The sequence below is a fragment of the Paroedura picta genome, chromosome 14 (assembly GCF_049243985.1).
Source record: "Paroedura picta isolate Pp20150507F chromosome 14, Ppicta_v3.0, whole genome shotgun sequence".
Taxonomy (NCBI): domain Eukaryota; kingdom Metazoa; phylum Chordata; class Lepidosauria; order Squamata; family Gekkonidae; genus Paroedura; species Paroedura picta.
The window spans coordinates 23,278,938-23,302,813 of NC_135382.1; the positions used below are offsets into that span (position 1 = coordinate 23,278,938).

Here is a 23,876-nt window from a genome sequence, read left to right on the forward strand (position 1 = left end):
ATTCCCTTTTTTCAATTTTTGCAGTTTCCTTGGCTTTTAAGTGGTCAGAAAAGGTTAGGTTCTTCTCGAATTTATATGTGAACTTAGCACTGACAAAATGACCCATCTGCTCCGTTTTGGCCCAAATTCCGCCAAAACGGGGCAGAAGGGATGATGGACTCTGGGCAGGCATTCATAATTACTTCTACAGCCACCAACAAACCTGCCCCCCCCGCCGCCCCACACACCTATCTGGATGAAGCAAACCAGAGAACCAGTCACCTGAGCCAAACCTTTTAGGTTCTAACAACTTCCCCAAATTGTAGAATAGGTTGGTGTGGGGTCAGTGCGTATGTCCAGACATTTTGACCCATGTACCCAGGCCAACATGTACCTAGACACACATCAGTGTGTGAACATGGACTGTTGAAGTGGGTTGGGCAAGCCTGAGGCTTGGTCCTCATAACCATTGTAGGCCATGCTGTATGAGCCTCTCTAGGCAGAAGATTCCATGAAGATGGTGGCATCAGAAGTCCTGCTCTAGGTGAATGGTTCAACAGGTTCCTCTCTCCCGTGTCGAGGGGGTTCAAAGGGGAAATGACTTGTTCCCCCGCCATCCTGAAATGCACAGTAACAACTGAAAGAACATGGGAGTCCTTGCATGTAGATGGAGCCACAGGCTTGGAATCCCTTGAATTTAATAACCAGATAGGGTTAAGGTGGGGTGAGGACAATGAGAAGGTTCCCAAGACTGCTCATCCCAAAAGAAACATGTGCGGAGCACCTGCCAGGAGAGAGTCAGCAAGAGTTTGAGAGAAAGAGAGATGGTTCTATGTATAATGCTAGAACCAAATGAAAATCATTCTTGTTTCTCATAAATGAGGCAAGAAATGAGGAAGGAAGGGGTTGTTTGCATAATTTTCATACTGCCCTCGTCTTTTCCTGAGAGACCCAAGCAGAAGATATATCACCTCTGGTGGGGGGGCGTGTCTTTCTTTTCCCCAGCTCACAGCTGGACGTTGATGAGACTGAAATTTCACTCAGGAAGCCGTTTGCTGCTGTGTGTTTTTACCTCCCTGGACCTACAGTGCTGTGTGAGTCTCAGGGTCTCAGGAAAGCAAACACTCAAGATACAACCATTTCCTAAAATGGGCTGTTCCAAAGGTCCTGAGTGTCCAGTCTAGGAAAGAGCAACTCCCTTCATTTTGTCCTTCGGGGAGACTTTAAGAATATCTTCTAAAATAGTGTCAGCAGGTATGCCAAAGCCCTCACTTCACTTCATTTAGCTGGCGTGCTGTTCAAGGGTTGTGTCACGGTGTCAAGGGAAACATTTTGTTACTCCCAAGAATTGTATTACTCCCTCAAGAAAAACATGTTGGGACTCTTTCTAGAAAGACGTTTGGTTTTCAGTTCAAGAAGAACCTCTTGTAATCTTTTCAAGTATTTTTGGTCTCAATAAGGCCTTTCCAGTTGGTATTTTTTGCCTTGCACAGGATCGCTTTCTAATCTCCAATTTACTGGGTTGCCAACTTTTCCCAGAGTTTCCACCTGAAGAGAATGGCAAACTTGGTGGAAAATGGACTCTGGCATTGCACCCCAATGGTGCCCCTCCTCAAACCCCGCCCACCTCAAGCTCCTCCCCCAAATCACCAGGTATTTCCCAACCCAGAGCTGGCCCTTGTTTAGTTTTCCCTGCATTTCACCCATGCCTTGTCAACCTCTCCAGGTATATTATGTATTTATTGGCTTTGTGCCCTGCTTTTCAAGCCCCAAAGAAGCCCCAAGGTGGTTTCTGTGGATGCAATCAGTCTACCTCCTCTGACATGTCAGGATAGGATTACGAGATTCCCCCTAGCTATCAGCGGAAGATAGGGTGTGGGGTTGCCAGATTCAGGTTGGGAAACTTTGGGAGATTTGGGGCTGGACCCTAAGAGTCCTCAGTGGGGGTTCAATGCCCCCACATCATCCAAAGCACCAATTTTCTCCAGGAGAACTGAATTCTGTAGTCTGAAGATGAACATTCTGGGGACCCCAGGTTTCACCTGAAGGTTGGTACATCCTGACTAGAGGGATCAGTTGCCCCAGAGCTTTTAATTGAGAGTTAAACTAAGCATTTTTTCTTGGAGCGGATATGTCAGGTTTAACTACAGAGCCAGCTTGGTGTAGTGGTTAGGAGTGTGGACTTCTAATCTGGCGAACCAGGTTTGATTCCCTGCTCCTCCTTCACATGCAACCAGCTGGGTGACCTTGGGCTTGCCACAGCACTGATAGAGCTGTTCTGACCAAGCAGTAATATCAGGGCTCTCTCAACCTCACCCACCTCACAGGGTGTCTGTTATGGGGAGAGGAAAGGAAAGCGAATATAAGCCACTTTGAGATTCTTTTGGGTAGAGAAAAGGAGCATATAAGAACCAACTCTTCTTCTTCTTCAGTAATATCAGGGCTCTCTCAGCCTCACCTCCTTCACAGGGTTTCAGTTGTGGGGAAAGGAAAGGGAAGGCGATTGTAAGCCACTTTGAGACTCCTTTGGATAGAGAAAAGCAGCATATAAGAACCAACTCTTCTTCTGTTATTTTTTTATTGTAATTGAGAGCCATTTTGAACTACAGAAAAGGCAGAGAGTACGTTTTTATACAAAAATAACTTTAGGATGACCACAGGAGGAGAAGTGCAAACATCACATTTATTTATTTTATTTTGATTGCTCAAACTTACATCCCAGCTTTCTCCTTTAAACAAGAATTCAGAGCAGGTTATATCCGGTTCAAAATTCCATTAAAAGTAAAAGTAAACAAATGCAAAAACACCTCTCAAAATGCATTAACAGCAAGCAAGAATTAGGCCTGACTAAAACAAGCTGCTCTGATCTTATAAATGAGTGGTTGGTTACAATTCTAAACACCCTGATGGGAAGTGAGGGTATGAAAACCCGTTTTGCACCTGAATTGTTCCCAACAAAGACATTCTGAAAATGCTGTAGTCTAGTTTCGTGGGGCTTTTCCCATCAAGTTGCAGCTGATTTATGCCAATCCTGTAGAGTTTTTCAAAGCAAGGGACCTTCAGACATAGTTTCCCATTGCTTGCCTTCACATCATGGCCCTGACTGGTATTCCTTAGGTTTCCCAGCCAAATAATTATAAGGGACAACCTTGATTCACTTGTATCTGATAGAACTGCGCTTCTTAGCAATTCACTCCTGTTTTAGAGGTTGGGGTTGTTCTTGGCGAGACCGTGGCAGTTAAAACGTATTCAGGGCCATCTAGACTCACTGTGCAAAATGTAGCAATGAAAAAGATACAGTGCAAAGGACTTGGTAGGAAGAGGCTGCTCATATCTTCTCCAGTGTCAGGGAGTGGTACATCTCTGGTTCCTATAAACCATTCTTTATTTCCTATTCTTCAAGATGTCAATTGACCGTTTCACCCATGGATCTCTGGGGTCAGCACAGACTGTTCTCCGAGTCTTCATTACAAACCTGCAAAAAGAACACAGAAAGGCTGGGTGTTAAAGGTGTATCTATGTCTGCATCTTGTCTACATGAAGTCCTTTCTCTATTCTCTGCCCTCACTTTTAGCACAAACTACATGTGACAATAGCAGGTCTGTTTCTTTAGGTCAGGCTTGCATGAAACCATGGGGTTTCTTGATGGTCCTGGAAGGGTTTCCCAAATGGGTGGGAATTAATTTTTTATATATATATTTAAAATTTGTTAAACATTTATTGTGGGGAGAGAAAGGAAAAAGTGTTCATAATTTGCTTTGGGAGTCCTTTGGGTAGTGAAAAACGGGATTTTAAAAAACAGCTCTTCTCTTTTTGCATCGTTGGGCTGGCAACCCTATACTCAGCCCCATCTCAAGCTTGGGGTGGATGCCTGAAGCTTCACCCAGACACTGTAGTAATGTTCCCGACCCACCTTCTAGGTGGGTAGCCCTCTCCTGGAAAGAGCCCGAGAAGTTACAATCCTTGGAAGAAGGAAAAGGCCTTTTGAAATAAACATGCACACATTTTAGCTAACTCTTGCTTGCACACCAATCTGCAAGGGGCCCTGCATGCTCCCCCCTTGCTCCCCACTCCCCATGACACAGAAAAACATTCATGTGCAAGACAAGCATGGCCACCACTGGAGACACAAAGCCAAGGACCATCTTGAGCTAGATGAGAGCAATTTTACAATCCCCCAAATCAGACCACGTGAGTGTGCCCTTGGCTGGATGTCAGCCAGGGTGCCGTATTCAGTACTTACACCACAGCGTCCAAGGAACAGTCGCTGGGAGTCTTGTAGTATGTCACTATCTGGCGAAGGAGAAGGGGTTTGCCTTTCTTATAGCCGTAGCAGCATTCCTTCGAGCGGCTGGGATAGAACGCTAGGAGAGAATCAGAAGAAAGCATTGGTGCTTATTCTTCCTGGGACACAAACAGTTTGGAACAGGGGAGAGAGTCTCCTATTAGGTTCCTGTGAACAAAGGAATCTGTGCAGGTTCAGTAAACAGTTTACTGAGAAAACCAATTTCCAATCCAATTTTCAACAAACAAGTCCTGATTAATTACCCTAGTTTCAATATACTTTATCAGTGTATGCAGTTAGCAAATGCTCTGTGTTCTCTGTGCCCTTGTACGTTCTTGGAGACGGAGAGGACACAGAGTATTTGCATATCTACATATAGGATGCCCTTGTCGCTCAACAGATATCATACAGTGGGGCGGGGGGGGAGGGGTACATAGGCAAAAGTTGCATTCACTGACCTGCTATGCACTGGCAAAAAACACCCAGGATCAGGACGATCAGGACAGCGGTCTTCAGAGCAGTCATGGTGTCTTCTGCTGGGTGTCTTCTCTCCTGCTATCCTTTCTCCTCCTTCAAGAAGCTGGAGAGTATGGCTTTAGGGGGATAAAGATGTGTGCTATATATGCTCCCTGTCCCGTCCCCGTCCCCCGGAAATTTCAGGGAATCTGCCATCACTGCCCACCTCCGACAATTTCCAGGGAAAATTCACAAAATGTCAATTCGTGGGACAGAAGGATCTCACTTCTCCTTTCCTGGGAGGGGGAAAACACTTCGGAGCAAACAGTCATAGTATCGGTCTTCTTAGCAGAAGTAAAATCAGCACTTGAGGACAGAAGGATGAAGGGCCCAAGATTCTGGTCACAGCTATATCTTGGAAAGAGCAACTGGGTACCACTAAGGGAAGCGAAGAAGGTGCTCTGTGAAGATGGACACAAGATCTAAAAAGTATTCACATAAAAATGCTTCGCTTGTTGTGAGAACCTGGCTTGGCAGCTAGCATGACAGAGAGAGAGGCGATACCCTCCTGCCTGTTACAAATGGAAATGTGGGCATGTTTGTGACACCCCTGCTTTCATAACAAGGACTAGTCCCTAAACTTCCCTATGCTTCCCTCTCTCCATCACTACACATGATTGAGGGCTCTGATTTGCCTGCTGCATTCATTTATGTCCCAATGGACCTTCCTGCACAGAGTTAAAAGATAATTGTTTTTGTTTTGTTGCTTAAAGATACACCTTCCTCCTGTGTGTGTTTTTAGGCCATCAAGTTGCAACTGACTTATGGCAACGCTGTAAGATTTTCATGGCAAGAGATGTTCAGAGGTGGTTTTGTCGTTGCCTGTCCTCTGACATTCATATTTCTGGGTAGTCTCCCATCCAAGTACCGATGATCAGGGCTGACCCTGCTTAGCTTCCAAGATCTGATAAAGTTAAGCTCACTTGGGCTATCTGGGCTAAAGGTGTGATAATTATAGCCCAGTAGCTCCAAATAATCTCCAACAGCTACAATGTGTGAAATAAGAGATTGTACATTCTGCATGGTACTTTGGTTACATACCCAGGTCTCTTTTAAGTACTTCTTTCCACAACTGGGAAAGCATCTGTCATTAATCACTAACCTTAACATTTTTATTCCCCCTATGTTTTTGTGAATGACAATTGAACCTAAAGGACTACTTTTGTTATTCTAGTAAGGAATTATCTGATCTTCATTATCATGTGGGATATTTGTGGAAGCCTTTGTGATACTATTTACTAATTTACTCTCTCCTTATGTCTGTACTCTTCTGATTCTTGTTCCATTGTCTGAGGAGGTGTGCGTGCACATGAAAGCTCATGCCTTGAATAAAACTTTGTTGGTCTTTAAGGTGCCATTGGACTCAAATTTTGTTCGGTGGTAGAGAATCTGCTTGGCACGCAGAAGGTCCCTGGTTCAATCCCTGGCATCTCCAGTTAAAAGGATCCAAGTAGGAGGTTATGTGAACTCCCACAGACTGAGATCCTGGAGAGTTGATGTGGATCTGAGTAGACAATACCAACCTTGATGGACTAAGGGTCGGATTCAGTAGGAGGTGGCTTCATGTGTTCATATGTGAAATGACATTTGAGCAATTTATTTTTCATGATGAAGAGAGCACCGGGAAACTACAGGCCAGTGAGTCTGACCTCAATTGCAGGGAAGATAATGGAGCAGATTTTAAATGGGGTCATCTGCAATCATCTGGAGAACAGTTTGTTGATCCAGGGAAGTCAGCATAGGTTTATTCCAACAGGTCCTGCCAGACCCACCTGGGCTGAGTCTGCACGGAGCTTTTATTCCAATCCCAGGTCGATTCAGTCCCTGCCATCTCCACTGAATGTGATTTCCATTTTGATTTTGTCCAATTTAAATTTTCCCTCTGCCACAAGCATGATTGATCCGGAGTGACCCTACCTTTATCCTGCAATATCTTAGAGTGCCTTTAACCTTCAATATTTGAAGATTTGGATTGAGATAGCATGAGAAAGCATGCAGAGCCAGCGCCCGCTTCGCATTTGTTGCCGAGGTCCGTGGTAGAGAAGCCCTGATTGGCCAATAATAGTAATAAAAACTAAAGCAAAATTTATTCCTCTCCACTTTTTCCCAACCACCTACATTAAAAAAATATTTTGGGGAGGGGGTGTTAGTGCCTAAATGCTGTCAGAGAAGAAATGGGTATACTTATGCAGGGAATAAATCCTGGATTGCAGAAAATGTTGGTGAGGCTTTAGAAAGCCCAGGTTCCGCTATAGGTCCTGCTGAAAAGTTTAGGCACGGAGCTCCAGGGACCCTGTTCAGACTGAGACTGTGGTACAAAGGGGCTCTGCCTCCTAGTGCCTTCCCTGATCTGGAAGAGTCCCTGGGGAACCCACATTTTTCCCCGCTAAGGAAACCTACAGGAACTGAGAGCCAGAAGAAAGGGGAACAGAGAACTGCAGCTTGGGAAAGGCATTTGTGACATTTGATAGATAATACATGTCGTAGTTTCAAGTGGGTAGCCGTGTTGGTCTGAAGGAGCACAACAAAATTGGAGTCCAACGGCACCTTTAAGATTCATTCACTGAGTTCATGCACTCTACCTCAGACAATAGAACAAGGGTCATAAGAGTACAGATAGAAGGGAAAAGTAAATTAATAGCCAATTAGTAAACTGTGTCATAACATCCAGATTATGCAGTATGATAATCCTTTGCTGGAAAAAAAAAAGCTAATTGGTCCTATGGGTTCAGTTGTAGTTCAAAAAACATTGGAGAAAGACAAATGTCAAGGTTAGTAATGAATGGCAGGCACTTTCCCAGCTGTGAAAAGAAATAATTAAAAGGGACTAGTTGCGATTGAGGGCAAAAGAAGAAGGGGACGACAGAGAATGAGGTGGCTGGATGGAGTCACTGAAGCAGTCGGTGCGAGCTTAAATGGACTCCGGGGAACGGTAGAGGACAGGAAGGCCTGGAGGATCATTGTCCATGAGGTCGTGACGGGTCAGACATGACTTCGCAACTAATAACAAGAAGTTGCATGGTAGCATTAGTGTTAAATCCGTGGATTTGGGGGTGAATATGGATGCTGGCCTCTTGTGGCGCAGAGTGGTAAGGCAGCAGCCATGCAGTCTGAAAGCTCTGCCCATGAGGCTGGGAGTTCGATCCCAGCAGCCGGCTCAGGGTTAACTCAGCCTTCCATCCTTCCGAGGTCGGTAAAATGAGTACCCAGCTTGCTGCTGGGGGGTAAATGGTAATGACTGGGGAAGGCACTGGCAAACCACCCTGTATTGAGTCTGCCATGAAAACGCTAGAGGACGTCACCCCAAGGGTCAGACATGACTCGGTGCTTGCACAGGGGATACCTTTACCTTTACCTTATGGATGCTGGCAGTGATTTGAGCTTTTTATTAAGACCCCAGCATAGTACAAGCAGAACTGAGAGCTGAACCAAACAACCCCAAACACCCTTAACATATACACACAAGGCACACAATAGATCTCCCTACCAGTGCACACTATTGGTCAGTTTCCCTTTAAACCAACTGGATCTGTCAGATGGGATCTAGCAGCATGCTGGTCAACTTCATGCTGGCTAGAATCCTGCCTGGGACCTCAAGCTCAGCCTTCAGCAGGGCTACAGACACCACAGTCTGAAACAAGGGTTTTAGTATTTAACTAGCTCTTCGCAAGCAACATACCCCAAAGTGGAATGTAAATTTCAAAGACTCTGAGAAAAGCCAGGAGAGCAGACTCAGCATTAGCATATCCTAAAACTGGACAGCTATCTGGGCCGGGCCTTCCAGCAGGGGCCCCCAGCCGGTGACCCCACATGCTGCCAAAGCTGCCCACCCACCTGCCCTTCCCTCACCCACTTGCTTGCAACCACATGCTCCCAGCGAGATGCACTGCCCAGCATCATCAGGGAAAATCAGGAGTGGCTTAAGGATTCGTGGGACCCTAGCAGAGTACAATTGTGGCAGGACAGCCAGACTGGAGGTGGTGGGGTCCCCACAGTGTCTCCAGGTAGAGAAAAGGGGGAGAGGAGAGAGGCTACGGCCATGATCCATGGAGGGTGGGGAAGGCATCATGCAGGGACTACATGGATTGACCGGCCCTGGAGAAAAGACATGTCAGAGGTTCCAGCAGCTGTGAGCATGGGTGGTGGAAGAACTCATAGGAGGTAAAGTGGACAGGTGCAGGGGTGGGAAGGGTGGTGGTGGGCAGAAGAGGGTTGGTCTGGTTAGTCTTGGGATGGGAGACCTCTGAAGAAATCCAGGGCTGCTAGGAAGGGGAAACCATTGCCCAGCCCCCTCTGAACCTCTCTTGCTTTGAAAACCCCACAGGGTTAGCCTACCTCGGCTGTGACTTGATGGCATCTCCTCCCCCATCATGATGCCACTGCCTGATCCAACATCTGGATTAGAGAAATTCCCATTAGCCACACCTTGGAAGCATCCTCCCAACCTCACTTTCTAATCCATTTGCCCAGTAATCCCCCCCCCCAGTACACTGTTCCTCTCAGACCTGAAAAGGACTCCTTTGGTCTTTTCTAGGAGAACACAGTCGCATTGCCTGGGCATGTCACCTGGACAGGATGGAATTTTTCGGATTGTCCTGCCCGCATTCACGTTTGTGGCTGTTTTTTCCTGCTCCATCAGGAGAGGGTTTTTAAAAAGGGCTTTATAAACATAAAGTCTACTGGTAGTGAAGAGAGGGGAAAATCCACAGAAAATGACACTCAGTGGAAGAAACAGCATCAAAAAGTCCTGCGTAGCAGGTCTGTGGCCATTTGTGTTACTCTGCATCCATAGAGGATTTGAAAACAAGCTTGAGAAGCTCCTCGTCCACTGATCCAGCCTCCCCATAATAACTACAGGGCTGAAATTTGATTAATGTGCTCAGTAGAAGGATTTCATTTACTACTGGCATGCTGCACAGAAATCAAAAATGTATGATATGCAGCAGGAAGAGAAACCAAAACAGGCTGAGAAGACAAGAGCATAATCAGAAAGGTACATCAGAACTGTACCAAGAACTCCTCCCCCCCTTAAAAAAATTTTTTTTTTTTTAATCCAAGGTATATTGGCTTTTTTTACAGTGTTCTTCGAACCAAAAACGAGAACCTCGTATTGCATTTTAAATCAGGCCATGTTTTGTTTTGCCCTCATTTTCAGAATACAAACACTGGGCAACTTTGTTATGCTTTTTAAAGGAAGGATATGATTCAATGCTGGAGCGGAAGAGAATTCCAAGGGCATTTCCGCATGTCGGTATAAATAGCATTACACCAGCTGAATGGCGTAGCGCTAAATATTATTGCACCTCCAGGCCAATCCGCACCTTTTCGCTGTCTCGCTCTTGTGTGCCGCCTTTTCACGCTTCTCACCCTCCTCAACTGCTGCTGGAAATGGCAGAAGAGAGCAACGCGCTTTATAAGCAACTCTCTTCCACCTGTCAATCAATCCTGGCAACAATCCCCTTGCTCCATGTTTGCAAGGAGCTGGGATGCCCGCTAATATTTTTCATTAATACTTCTCTATTTAAATGTCTATGCATCTAATCATAGATTCCATAAGGAGTGATGTTCAAAAAGTACTATGCAAATAATCATAGATACATAGTGCTTTTTGAACATCACTCCTTATGGAATCACGAGTCTTGATACTTTTAAAAATTAATCTCATTCCTGATCTTTTTTGTTTGCGGGGGGGAGGATTTTAGAGGCAGGCTTTGTGTTACAACTTTGGGAGAAAATTATTTTTGGCATCACCTGCATGCTTGTCTGCCTAGTCATTGCTCCAGGCTGTTCTTCATTTTTTAAAAAGCACTTCCCATCCCCCAGAAGAAGGGAGAGGGAGGTGGGTGCAAGGGCAGGACATTGGAGACGGAGATAGCGCTTCTTCACCTCCATATATTTCTTTTGCTGCTGGCCTGCTGGTTGTCCACTAAGGTTGGTGAAACTACTTTTTAGGATTCACCAACTAATGCTTTAAAAAGGCAAATATAGCGAGCAGTTTGCTGGCGAGATACGGGAGGTTGGTGACGTCATGCGGAGTGGCCAGAATATAGCGTCTTCAAAGGGTAAGTACAACACTAAACTTATGGGGTGCAGAAATTTCCCAAAAGAGGTCTTTTTTAACCATCAGAGGCTTAATAAAGCCAAAAGAAATGAAAACACAGAGGACCCTGTTTACAGAACACGGCGATATCTCCATGGCAAGGCTGAGCCTGGAAAATTCCCTTTTGCTTCTCCCTGCCTAGCCTGCAGATGGAGCCCCACCCACAAAGATCCTTACCCACAAAGGTTTGTGGTAAGCACAGGCAAAACACCTTAGCATGACTGAGCACTTGGGTACAGGAAGGAAAGCCAGAAAACAATGGCTGAAGACAGAGACACCCTGGAAGGGTGTTGTGTGGGCATTTTTACAACTACATCATTATATTTTAGAAACATTATGGTGCACTCCCCATTAGGCTTATAAGACTTTTTCCTTTTAAAACACCTTTTCTTTTGTTCCTGTCTTTTGTGTGTAGAATCAACATCAGAAGCAAAGACAGTGACTGAATTGTTCAAGAATGATCTGCCAAATCCAACAGAAGAGCTTGCAAAACAAAGGGCCAAAAAACCCTCAGGACCAGACCAGACATGCCCTGGGAGTTCTGGGCTGAGAGCTCCTAGGCGTTGTAAGCCTTATGAACAGTGTCATTCTGTTTGGAACAGCAGTTTATCTCATTTTGTACAGGTGACTTTTCATGTGCACAAAGGGCCCATTTTGGATTGGGACTGGGGGGGGGGGTTGCTGTTTCAGCCTTTCTCCATGCTGAATGGCAGAGGGGTGAAGTCTCTCAGGAATAGCCTCCCAGCAGGCTTGCTTTAAACCAGGAGGAGGAGGAAGAGAAGAAGGAGGAGGAGGAGGAAGCAAAGGTAAAGGTGCTCTTGTCTTCAAAGAAAGTAACATCTAGTGGCAGGGCGGGCAGCTTGGCGGGCGGGGGGAGCACCGGTCCTCTTGCAGGTGTCTGTCTGGAGCAGCGGAAAATAGTGAGATCAGCATGGTGGGACAAGAGGCAGAACTGAATTGAGAAACCCCGGGAAAAAAACACAATTTATATACAATCACGAACCATGAATCTTCACGACATTGGTCAATTTCGGTTTAATTTCTGTGAAAGAACAGTTGCAGAATGTTATGGTTGGGGGTCACCACAACATGAGGAACTGTATTAAAGGGTTGCGGTATTAGGAAGGTTGAGAACCACTGGTTTAGACCTTTCCTTTCTCCTCTACATCAGGGGTAGTCAACCTGTGGTCCTCCAGATGTTAATGGGCTACAATTCCCATGAGCCCCTGCCAGCAAACGCTGGCAGGGGCTCATAAGCATTGTAGTCCATGGACATCTGGAGGACCACAGATTGACTACCCCTGCTCCATATGGCCATTTGCTAATTTTGACTGATTCTTGCAGGGGGCTCTCCATGCAACAGTTCTCTGGTTCTACCACCCTCTTTGGGATCCAGACTTGCACTTTCTTAAAAATATCACATCAGCTATGTAGGGTTTTATTTTTTAATAAGAAGACAACAGAAAATACCACCATGAATTAGACTGCAAAAGCACATCTTTAGCAACATTGCTCTGGAGCTTGTACCTTCTAATGCTAGCCTCCAATTAGCAGAGTGCATTTTCTCTCCCCTCCTCCCCCCACCAGGGCACGAACATTTCAAGATGCCAGCATTCAATCCCAAGTGCTTGCAAACACTAAATATACATCTGCAGACCTCTACTGTCTCCCATTGCCCCCTGTCCCCTGTTTAGAACTTGTTGGGCTCCCCAGACACCGACAGCTTCTACGTCCAATGAGGGCAACAATCAAAATCCCATGGGTTCCCCCAAAGCTGTTTGGGCCTTGGCTGAGCGGTAAAGCATCTGTTTGGCGTACAGAAGGTTCCAGGTTCAATCCCCGGCATCTCCCCTTGAAAGGTGATACGATAGACCAATTATCCGACTTGCTATAAGGCAGTTTAATGTGCTCCCTGCCGATTGCAAATTACATCTGCATTGACTAGGAGGGGGGTGGGTAGGAGTCTGGCTTCCACCACTACCCAAAAACACTTGGCATATAACAGTTCAGGCAAGAGCTCTCAATTCTGCTTGCCCCTCCCGAATTTGAGAATCCTGGTCCATGGACAAATAACCCTCCACTTTGTGGCTTCTTGCTGTCCAGCAGCTGTAAACAGTCACAAGTCCTGTTCTGATTTTAAAAATAAATAAATACCTGCTCGGGTTTCTTCGTAACTTACAGCCTAGGTAACTGTTGCACAAAAAACCCGGCATGCCCCTTAGGTGAAGACTCAAGTCAGTCAAAGGAGCTGCATGGTGTGGGCACTGCACAGAGGGTCAGTTTTAGAGTACGTCAACCCTTGTGCCATTTCCACAGGCGATGCTCGGGCATGAATACTGGCCTTTGCACACACTGCCGTGATAGTCAGCCAGACACAGAAGACAAACGCCAGAAAAACCCCAGTGATGATGTGACTTCGGTGTCTAGACAAGGGGGTTTCTGGAGGTGGTGTCATGGCTTCTCCTCTGCTCTTCTCCGTAAAGTGTTCCTCAGGAAGTTTGGAAGGCGACAGAGTCCCTGAAGGTTTGGAGAAGGCACCTCTGTTTGCTTGAGTAGATACAGGGGCTCCTGGAGCCCACCCCGGAACACTCACCACGTCAGTCTTGTGTTTAACAGAGTTCGTTCGGCTTCCGTTAGCACTGGTGGCTGTGCCAGGGGGGCTCACGAAGCCCACTCTTTGGGCCACAGTGGAAAAGCCAACAGTTGAATTCTCCATCACTTGTTTCCTCGTTGAACTCTGTTGATCAGAAGAAGGCAGGAGCCTGTTCGTTGATGTGGAATGTTTCTTAAGCAGATTTATTATAGTGCTGGAGGAAGGGAGCGTTGATTGCGTAGGAGGCACCTTGTGATCCTCTGTTGCTTTGGTCCCTGGCGATGTAGGTGGTGCCACCAAGTCACTCAGTGATCCACTGATATCCTCCAGGCCTTTCCCACCTGGAGCGAGTCTTTCCCCAAAGCTCTTTGGCCCATCGGGGAAAGAAGAAGGGGTGTTCCTATTTGCAAGAAGTCCAGGCCTCGTGGTAGTTCTGGAGACTAGGACTTCTGGTTTGGAAGTGGCGCTCGGAGATGGTTTCGAAGCCAGTGGCCCTGTCAATGTGGAGCTGACTGCAGAGGACTTGAGTTCCTCTGCTTTAGTAACAGAAGTCTCATAGGCAGCTGTGCTGGATGTTTCTGTGGCGTGAGCGGGATGCCCGGCTTGAGTTGGCACAGGGGCTGCATTTCCCAAGCGTTTGTCGAAGCGACTGGACTGGCTTGCTGTCAAAATGCCAACTGTCGGAGGAGCAGAAGTTGCATCAAGTTTATGCATCGCATCCTTTACCCACTGCTCCGTGGGTTTGGCACAGAAGGTTCTATTCTTTTTGGTGGTCAGCCTGGAGAGATAAACAAAGGGTTTGCAACAGTAAAGGACCCAGTGTGGCATGGCCCAGCTTAAATTAAGCACAGCTCAGTCCACTTCAACTGAGGAGTGTTCAGCAAGCAATCACACCCTTGCTCTGAGATGTTAACAGTGTAATCCAAAGCAGACTTACATTTTTCTAAATCCAACACAGTCAAGGGGCTTAGAAGGGTGTAATTCTGCTTGGGACTGCATAGACCAGGGATAGTCAAACTGCGGCCCTCCAGATGTCCATGGACTACAATTCCCAGGAGTCCCCTGCCAGCGTTCGCTGGCAGGGGGCTCCTGGGAATTGTAGTCCATGGACATCTGGAGGGCTGCAGTTTGACTACCGCTGGCATAGACAGTCTGGAATTGGGCAACTGTATCCTCAGGAGTAGTGTAATAGGGGCAAGGAAATGCTAATACTCTCTGCTAATATCCCCTCTCCAAGGCAGCTATTAAAACTAGATTTATATTCCCCCTTCTCTGTTGAATTTGCACTCCCTCCCTGGGAGGGGTCGGAAGAGTTCAACATATATCACCACACCCTGATAAGTGGCCGGTCTGATCCTTTAGTCCCTGCAGTAGATCCTATGCTTAGGGAGGAGCCATGGCGGCATCTGCTTGCCAGGTAGGAAGTCCCAGGTTCAAGCCCTGATGTCCCCGGCTGAAAGGGCTCAGGTGCTAAGTGGCACAGAAGACTTCTTCCCGTTACTGGCTGACTCACGATAAGGCAGATCCGTGTATTCTTATAAGGGACATTTGTCACCTCACTGATTGCCAGGGTTGATTCAGCTGATCTGGCTGGCTTGGTGGGCATCCCCTACCTCCCTCAGTGCTCCATGTGTGTCCCTCCCAAAGCTGGGCGCTCGGTGGAAGAGGACAGCCATCCCAGATAGGAGCGTGCTGTTCTTCGGTCAAGGGCATCTGATAGCTACACTCCCCTGATAGAACCTCCAAACAAGCTCAAGGTATTCTTATAAGTGGCTCAATTGTTGTTTAAGATCAGCATTGTTTGTGTTCCTGTTTTCCCCCTTTTTGTTCTGTGTCCATACCACAAGATCTAAGCTTTTCACGGGTTTAAATCGTTTGCGGAAAAACTAGTTTCCCTTGCTGAGCCCTTGTGATAAGTAGCAGTGGATGGATGGATGGATATGGATATGGATGGATATGGATGGGTGGATGGATGGATGGATGGGTGGATGGAGTAAATGGATGGGTGGATGAGTGGATGGATGGATGGATGGATGGATGGATGGATGGATGGATGGATGGGTGGATGGATGGATATGGATGGGTGAGTGGGTGGATGGGTGAGTGGATGGATGGATGGATGGATGGCTGGGTGGGTGGATGGATGGATGGATATGGATGGGTGGGTGGGTGGATGGGTGAGTGGATGGATGGATGGATGGATGGATGGGTGGGTGGATGGATGGATGGATGGATATGGATGGGTGAGTGGGTGGATGGGTGGATGGGTGGGTGGGTGGGTGGATGGATGGATGGATGATTGGGTGGATGGATGGATATGGATGGGTGGGTGGGTGGGTGGATGGGTGGGTGGATATGGATGGGTGGGTGGGTGGATGGGTGGATGGATGGATGGATATGGATGGGTGGGTGGGTGGATGGATGGATGGGTGGATGGATGGATGGGTGGATGGAGTAAATGGATGGGTGGATGAGTGGATGGATGGATATGGATGGGTGAGTGGGTGGATGGGTGAGTGGATGGGTGGATGAGTGGGTGGATGGGTGGATGGGTGGATGGGTGGATGGATGGATGGATGGATGGGTGGGTGGGTGGATGGATGGATGGATATGGATGGGTGGGTGGGTGGATGGGTGAGTGGATGGATGGATGGATGGGTGGGTGGGTGGATGGATGGATGGATGGATATGGATGGGTGAGTGGGTGGATGGGTGGGTGGATGGATGGATGGATGGATGATTGGGTGGATGGATGGATGGATATGGATGGGTGGGTGGGTGGGTGGATGGGTGGGTGGATATGGATGGGTGGGTGGGTGGATGGATGGATGGGTGGATGGATGGATGGAATGGCACACCCGATCACAGCCTCACTTCCTCTCATTCACTCAGCCTCGAATCCAGCAACTCTCGGAATCACTGATCATTGCATGAAAGGCAGATGGGTACTTACAGCACGCTAGTAACCTTCCTGCACTCGATCATCTCGTAGTTTTTCAACATTTGAAAGGGGATTTTGCCAGTGAAATTCTGACACTCGTATTTACAAGCCTGCGATCCCTTGGGTTGTCCTGAAGCAAGAAAACACAAAGGTCCTTTATTTATTTTTTTGGACTGATGGTATGTAAATCCCAGAAAATATCTACTGCTGCTTTTGAGGCAGATTCTTCCTCAGCAGCAGCGAGCCTTGACAAAGACCTGCCAGGAAAAGTTGATTGCCTTGTGCTACCGTTTATAAAGCACTGTTATGTTTCCATGTAACCAAATGAAGGAGGAATGAATGAATAAATTTCTTACAAGACTACTGGTCTACCCAGGCCGGTATTGTCTACTCAGGCTGGCAGCAGCTCTCCAGGGTCTGAGTTCAAGGCCTTTCACATCACCTACTACCTGTTCCATTTCACTGGTCAGGAATGAAACCTGGGGGCCTTCTGATTCCAAAGCAAATGATATACGCTCTTCCACAGCTGCTGTCCTTCTAAGTATCACATAAACCACAGGCAGGATACTGGGATCTCTGCATCCCCCAGGCCTCTGGCCAAATTACAGATGAACTGGCTTTTTTTTTTAGACTTTCCTGGTCTGGCACTCTAATTTTTTAATTTAATTCATTTTAAATTTTTAATATATTATAGTATATGACTATTTTAAAATGATGGAAGCTGCCCTGAGCCGTCTTTCTGGGAGGGAAGGGGTAGGGATCCCAATATACCGTAAATAAATAAATATAGGGCTGATGCCACAACTACTAGAGGATGCCCAGGGCTCTATGTTGTGTCTAATTTTTGTGTGTCCAATGGCATATGAAGGTGGAAGAGTGCTTAGTGAATGTGTGTGTGTGTGTGTGGGGGGGGGTTAGTCTCTCCCCTTCCTAAGGTTGCCAATATCCAGGTGGGACCTGGGGATCTCCCAGAATTACACCAGATCTCCAGATTACAGAGATCAGTCCTCCAGGAGAAAATGGCTGCTGTGGTCGGTGAACTCCAGGGCATTCTTCCCAGCCTCTGTCTGCAGTTCACCAAGTATTTTCTAGCCTGGGAGGGGCAGCCCTGTGCTCTCCCACTCCCACTGTTGCAGAGCAGTCCGTCAAAGAAGGTCTTTGCCTTCTCGCCCTTGTGAGGTCTCGTGTTTACTTCCCTCCGGTCTGCTGGGCACACACAGGAGACAGAATCATGGCCCCACTATCAGCAATGTGCCCAGCTGGGGATCTTAAGAATGGGCTGCCTGGTTAATCAATCAGCACTCCGGATGCCGAAAGATCTTTATCGAGCCACATTCAAAAAAGGTTATTAATAACAGGATGGAGCAGAGTTTTCTAGAACCACCCTCTCCCCTTTCAGACACAGAAACAGTTCTCGGAAAATGAATGTGAAAGTAAATCCCTTTATTTTTTAATAAAGGCCTCCGTTGTAAAGAAGGAAGCAGAGGGGATTTTATTCTCAGGCATTCTCGGTGTCTTTTAATGTTTCTTCGAAGCAGATCATCCAGTCGTTCCATTTGGGGAGCGGGGTGGGGGTTCCAGTCAACTGGCTTTCCTTTTTCTTTAGTAATCACTCTTCCACCACGGCTGCTCATTGGTCAAGCCTGCAGCTGGTTGACAAAGTGGGCAGGCCCAACATGGAAGACTTGCTTGCTTTATCTGTTTAGGTTGGCTGTTCTCAACTTCTTTATTGTTAAGAAACCCCAGAAGCTACGAGAAACCCCAGAAGTGGTGCAATTGTGCAGAACAGGGTTGGGAAGCAGAGCTGTGGACACGCCCACAAGAGGCCCCTCCCCTTCCTATCCCCTCCAGGCCCATCATTGGCCATTTGGAGAGTCAACATGACTATATATGATCATATCATCCAATAAACGTTTAACAAAATTTTAAAATATATTAAAAATGACTCAAATCCATTCAAGAACTTCTTCCAGGACTGCCAAGGAACCCCAGGGTTTCACAAAACCCTAGTTGAGAAAGCCCGGCCTGTAGGAAGGCTGGCCCTAAGTATCTTCATGTGCTTTCTCCCATTGACCAGACATTGTTTATTCCCACCTAGCTGTCATATATTTTTATCCTACCCATCCTCTGAGGTACCCAGGGCCATGTACATAGCTCTCCCCACCTCCACTGTATCCACACAACAACCCTGTGAAGAGAGTAGCTGTGAGACTGTACCTGGCCCAAGGTCCCCCAGCAAACTTTCATGGCAGAGCAGAGATCTGAACTTCCCAGATCCTCTGACCGCTGCACCACACTGATGATGCCACAGCCTAAATATTGGTGACAAAAGATGGGCCGATAAGCACCGCATCCTCTTCTACTGCTGCCAGTTAAACTTTGCCCAGGTCCTTCTGCCTCTCTTGTGACACTCGAAACCTTGAACGCAGTTTGGAAATCAGTGCTCCAGGCTTTCTTATTAACCTTCTCCATAGCAGCCTGCATTATGCATAGCGGGCAGTAGGAGGACAGTGGCTGGAGTGACCCTTAGGGGTGCCACCATCTGTGCTTCTGAGGAAGTGTGCCCTGACTCCTGGACGCTTCTGTGGGAATAAATCTGTATGCCCCATTCTGCATCTTAATCAGCAAGCATTTCAGAGTACAGTTATATAAAGCGTCTCTCCCTGTCTTCTAAGCAGACCTGAATTGTGCAAGGCAGAATTCTTCATGCCAACATCTGTAAGTCAGAAAAGCTGGATCTCATGAAGAAAATCATGCAAAGGAAGAGGAGAACTTTGCCAGCATGTGATTGCACAATCCCATCCCATGTCCCCTACTGTGTGTGTGGATCCCTTGAGCCTGATGTTAAAAGCTAGCTGCTGTTTCGACTAATGCAGAGCCACGCAGCTGGAATGCACAGCTGGTTACACAGCAGACGACTCAGACATCCCTGCTCTGCCTGGGAAAGCAAAGATGCACACTGTTCAGCTAAGACAAACTGTGCTGGTGGCTTCTGGAGGGCAGAATTCAGAAGCATGTGCCTGAATGGATGAGAAGAAAGCTACACAAGAGTAGTGTGGTAGCTAGTGTGAGCCTAGGATCGAGCTGACCCAGATTCAAACCCCTGCTCTGCCACGGAAGCTCAAGGGATGACCTTGAGCCAGTCCCACAGCTTCAGCCTAACCTACCTCACAGGGTGGTTGTGAGGATAAAAATGGCAGAGGAGGAAAGAACAACATAAGCAGCTTTAGGGGGAAAGTGAAGTATAAATGAAGCAAATAATATTTTTAGAGAAGGCCATTTTAAACGGCCTGACTGCACTCACTTGAAATATATCCCTTTTTGCTCATGGAATGTATTCTTCAGTGCCAAGACTTAGAGTGCCAAGTCCTGGCCTGATTCTTATGTATGCGATCCATAAATTCAGGCTGCATCATTTCCAACAGAAGCAAGACTGACACATGTAAAATGCTCCTGTATACAGAACACTCATTATCAGGGGTAAGAATCTTAGCCTTCTCCTTGGCACCCTAGTTTTCTACATCCAGGGATTGTTCTCAATGTGGGATTCTATTTCCCCCCAGAGAAGACTGCGTCTACTTGAAGCAGGGGAAAACCCAGCTAGTGGATCCTCCTCTTAGGAGCAGTTGTCAACAGGAAGCGCATCAGGGGCCGACTGAAAAGCTGCCAGGTTTTTGATGGTGGCAGATAAGACTGAACACGTAGGCCCTTTAGGGTCTCCGGAGAATATTGACAGAGAACAGGCCGTAGGTGCTGCACGGTACGGAAGCTGAAAGGAAGGGCCAGACTGTTGGCCATCTGCACAGCAGGTGTGCCTTACTTAAGCCTCGACAAGTTGCCTACTTGCCCAGGTTCTGGGTTACCCATTAATCTGGGACCCACCCTCTCTCATCTCCAGTGTGTTTGCACCTCCTGTGGCTCGAAAAATCCCCGTAGCCCACGTTCGAGCCCATGGGGATGTGAGTCACCCTTTTCTAGCCCAATGAAACGGTCCAGAATGGTGCCCTCCCCCAGGGAAAAATCCCTCCCGCAATACACAGACGATGACACAGTGCAACTGCAAGGCTATTCCGCTAATCCCGGCTGGTGGAATCTGGCTCAGAGAGGGACACGCAGCTGCACTGGCACAAGGAGGGCTCTCTTTGAACAGGGTCTTTTTGTGCCAGTGCACCCTGGCGATGCTCAGCTCCTCCCTACTGGATGGTTTCTGGAGCACCATCATCAGATTAACACTGTTTTAACTGGAACCACCTTAAATCTTACAGAGCTATTGTGGCACAAGGCTGCTTCATCGGAGGCATGATGTATAAACGGCTGGCAGTTCCTGCAACCAAAGAACCCTGGTTTTTCTTAATTGAGGTGGGAATGTCACTTGCGTGACCTGTGCAAATGTGTGTCTGTGGGGAGGGGGGGTCCAACGTTTTTTGAAAAATTTATGCAATTGCCCAACTGCAGCCGCAGAGTCAGGTAAGCAACTTCCAGTTAAAGGCTGGTGCTTCAGTTCCTTGAATGAAAGGGAACACAAAGGAAGGAAGGCAATTTAAAAAAGAGATCCTGAAATTGACCAAATCGTCCCAAGTGAAGTTACCCCTCCGGGGCTCTGGAGTCACCCTGGGGTGATTAGTAACCCTGTTTGAGGATGACTGGCCTAGCCTGACCCCAAACCTCTGGCCTTTAAATACCTGGAAAAAGGATTTGTAAAAAGCACACAGAGAGAGCCTTTCGGAATGTCTGAGGGGAAAGGGGGACGTGGGGGATCTGAGGCAGCCGGTCACAATGGCTTTCCTGCCAACTGAGGACTGGTATTTTATAGCAGGGGTGGTCAACCTGGGTCCTCCAGATGTCCATGGACTACAATTCCCACGAGCCCCTGCCAGCAAACGCTGTTTTATAGGATTCACACTGATGAGAAAGGCTCAGAACTTAGGTTTCTTCCCTCAGGCCCTTCCAAAAGGGTCATCCAAGCAGCTTGCTATAGTCGTGGTTAGTGAGTCTGACAAGGATTTGGGAGACCCAGGTTCCCGTTCACCACTCTGGCCAGCCCCTCACTCTCTACCTTTCTCACAAGGTTCTTCTTGGAGGAGGCGAGAACAAGGTCATGAGCCACTTTGGGTCCCTGATTCTCACCTTGGCTTACAAATACCTTGAAAACCCCCCAATAACCATTGTTTTTTTGGGGGGGTAAATTCTAGACAAACAAACAAATAAATCTTTACTTTTCTAGCGTGCCCTTACAATACAGTTCAGGGTGGGTGAGACAAACCTAGTCCCCTTCAGAGACTAAAATTAATACATGAAAAAAAACCATTGAGGTGCTGATAGAGTTATCCCCAGACGCAACAACCTCACTGCATGCATGTCTAAGGGTTCATAGGTATCTCAGCACGGTGTCGTGGTTAAGAGCGACGGCTTCTAATCTGGCAAGATGGGTTTGATTCCCCGCTCCTCGACATGTAGCCACTGGGTGACCATGGGCTCATCACAGCACTGATAGAGCTGTTCTGACCAAGCAATTTCTGTCAGAGCTCTCTCAGCCTCACCTACCCCACAGGGTATTTGTTGTGGGGAGAGGAAGGGAAGGGGGTTGTAAGCCACTTTGAGACTCCTTCGGACAGTGAAAAGCAGGGTATAAAAACCAACTGTTTTTCTTCTTCATACAGATCCTGCTTTGTCCAGAATGTTGTTTTAAAGTCCTGACTTCTCTCACGGGAGGGCGGGGGGGGGGGGGTCAATGCTGCTGCTGCATGCCGCGTGGGCAGCAGTGGAATAAAGTTCCCTGTTCTTGCTCCTGAATGCAAAGTTATCAAGCTGGCTGAAAGCCATTTGGGGCCGACCGAAACAAAAATGTCAGAGCTCCAAGCATGGCTGGGAGACGGTGAAGGAAGTCCAGAGCTGCTACACAGAGTCAATCGGAAACCACCTCTGTTCATCTCTGGCCTCGAAACCCCCATGAAGTTACCGCAAGTTGTCTGTGACTTGAGGACGCCTTTTCCCTGAAGTTCAGCCTGCGGTTCAGCCATACAGTCGCTTCAAGACCAGGCCGTGGCCACAGAAGGTGTTTGGCCATTCAGGCCAACTTGACGCGGATGTTCCCTCGGGTAGCCTTACTTCTGTGGGCTAGACAGGGTAGTCAACCCGTGGTCCTCCAGATGTCCTTGGACCACAATTCCCATGAGCCCCTGCCATCAAAGGCTGGCAGGGGCTCATGGGAATTGCAGTCCATGGACATCTTGAGGACCACAGGTTGACTATCCCTGGGCTAGAGGCTGGAAAACGTTGAGCAGCTAGATTTCTGCCTGGGAGGTGGCTGTTAGTGCGCCTGGAGCAGGGCTCAAGTGGGCAACCCCCACTCCGCACTGGTGAGCCAGTTTGGTGTAGTGGGTAGGAGTGCGGACTTCTAATCTGGCATGCTGGGTTCAATTCTGCGCTCCCCCACATGCAACCAGCTGGGTGACCTTGGGCTCGCCACAGCACTGATAAAGCTGGGCAGTGATATCAGTGGTCTCTCAGCCTCACCTACCCCACAGGGTGTCTGTTGTGGGGAGAGGAAGGGAAGGCGAATGTAAGTCGCTTTGAGCCTCCTTCGGGTAGGGAAAAGCGGCATATAAGAACCAACTCTTCTTCTTCTTCTTCTGGTGTGGGCTGCAGGCCTGTTATCTGCCCCTCTGGCATACTCAACAAGGTAAGCAGGTCGAGGCCCTGAAAACTAGGCTGTTACTCCGGAGGAATCGCCTTACCATCCTGCGGGATTCCCTTCCAAATCAGCAGGCCCATCGCCCAACCACCAGAAAGGCCATAAACACATTGGCGAGGGGACTTCTGCGCGCATCTCCAGCAGCTGCGCTCCGTAGTAAGCGGGCCTCCCTTCCAGGGAAGCTGTCCTCCGGCCGCCTCCCGCCTCCCTCCTTACCTTCCGCCGCCGGGATGGTCCCCAGCAGGAGCAGCGCCGCCAGCCAGGCGCTCCGCATGGCCGAGAAGCGGGCGCCCCTCTTCGCGCCGCCGGCCCCCGAAGCGCCCTTCCCGGCCCGAGACGGCCGCCGCACATGCCCGGCGCCGCTCGGCTGCTCCGCTCGTTGGACGGCAGCGCTTCCCTGGCTCCTGCTGGCCGTCGGGAATGTGCCCGGGCGCGGCGCCTCCTTCCGCGCGCTCCTCCCTCCTCCTCGCAGGGAAAGTCCTGCGGTTGTTGGAGGCGCGCGGGAATTCCTCGGGGGATTTTTCGGGGCAGGGGAGGCTGTCCTAGCGAAGTTGTCCTTAGTTGTCGTGGAAAGAAATCAGGGGTGCTTTCCGTGTGAAGCGAGGAGGATTGGCAGCACTCTAGGATCGAGAAATCCATTTCCTACCAAGACCTTTTGGGAAAAGCAAACCATGGCCTAAGTTCTTCAGATCCCATCTGGAACTGATGCAAACGGCAGATTAGGCCCTCCTTGTTTGGGCCCAGTTGTCCCCCGGGGAAAGACTCAGT

General features: G+C 48.1%; 2 protein-coding genes across 2 annotated transcripts; both read right to left on the reverse strand.

The window, feature by feature from the left end:
• Positions 1-2,540: 2,540 nt before the first annotated feature.
• LOC143823601 (C-C motif chemokine 17-like) lies at positions 2,541-4,854 on the reverse strand. The gene is made up of 3 exons (XM_077310079.1): positions 4,723-4,854; positions 4,223-4,343; positions 2,541-3,454 (listed from the first exon to the last, which is right to left on the reverse strand). The coding sequence occupies exons 1-3, from the start codon at positions 4,787-4,789 to the stop codon at positions 3,364-3,366; spliced, it is 279 nt and encodes a 92-aa protein (XP_077166194.1). The 5' UTR covers positions 4,790-4,854; the 3' UTR covers positions 2,541-3,363.
• Positions 4,855-12,311: 7,457 nt separating this feature from the next.
• On the reverse strand, positions 12,312-23,549 carry CX3CL1 (C-X3-C motif chemokine ligand 1). Its single transcript, XM_077310354.1, has 3 exons — positions 23,325-23,549; positions 16,427-16,544; positions 12,312-14,251 (listed from the first exon to the last, which is right to left on the reverse strand). Exons 1-3 carry the CDS (start codon positions 23,380-23,382, stop codon positions 13,120-13,122), a joined length of 1,308 nt encoding a protein of 435 aa, XP_077166469.1. The 5' UTR covers positions 23,383-23,549; the 3' UTR covers positions 12,312-13,119.
• Between the last annotated feature and the right edge of the window lie 327 nt (positions 23,550-23,876).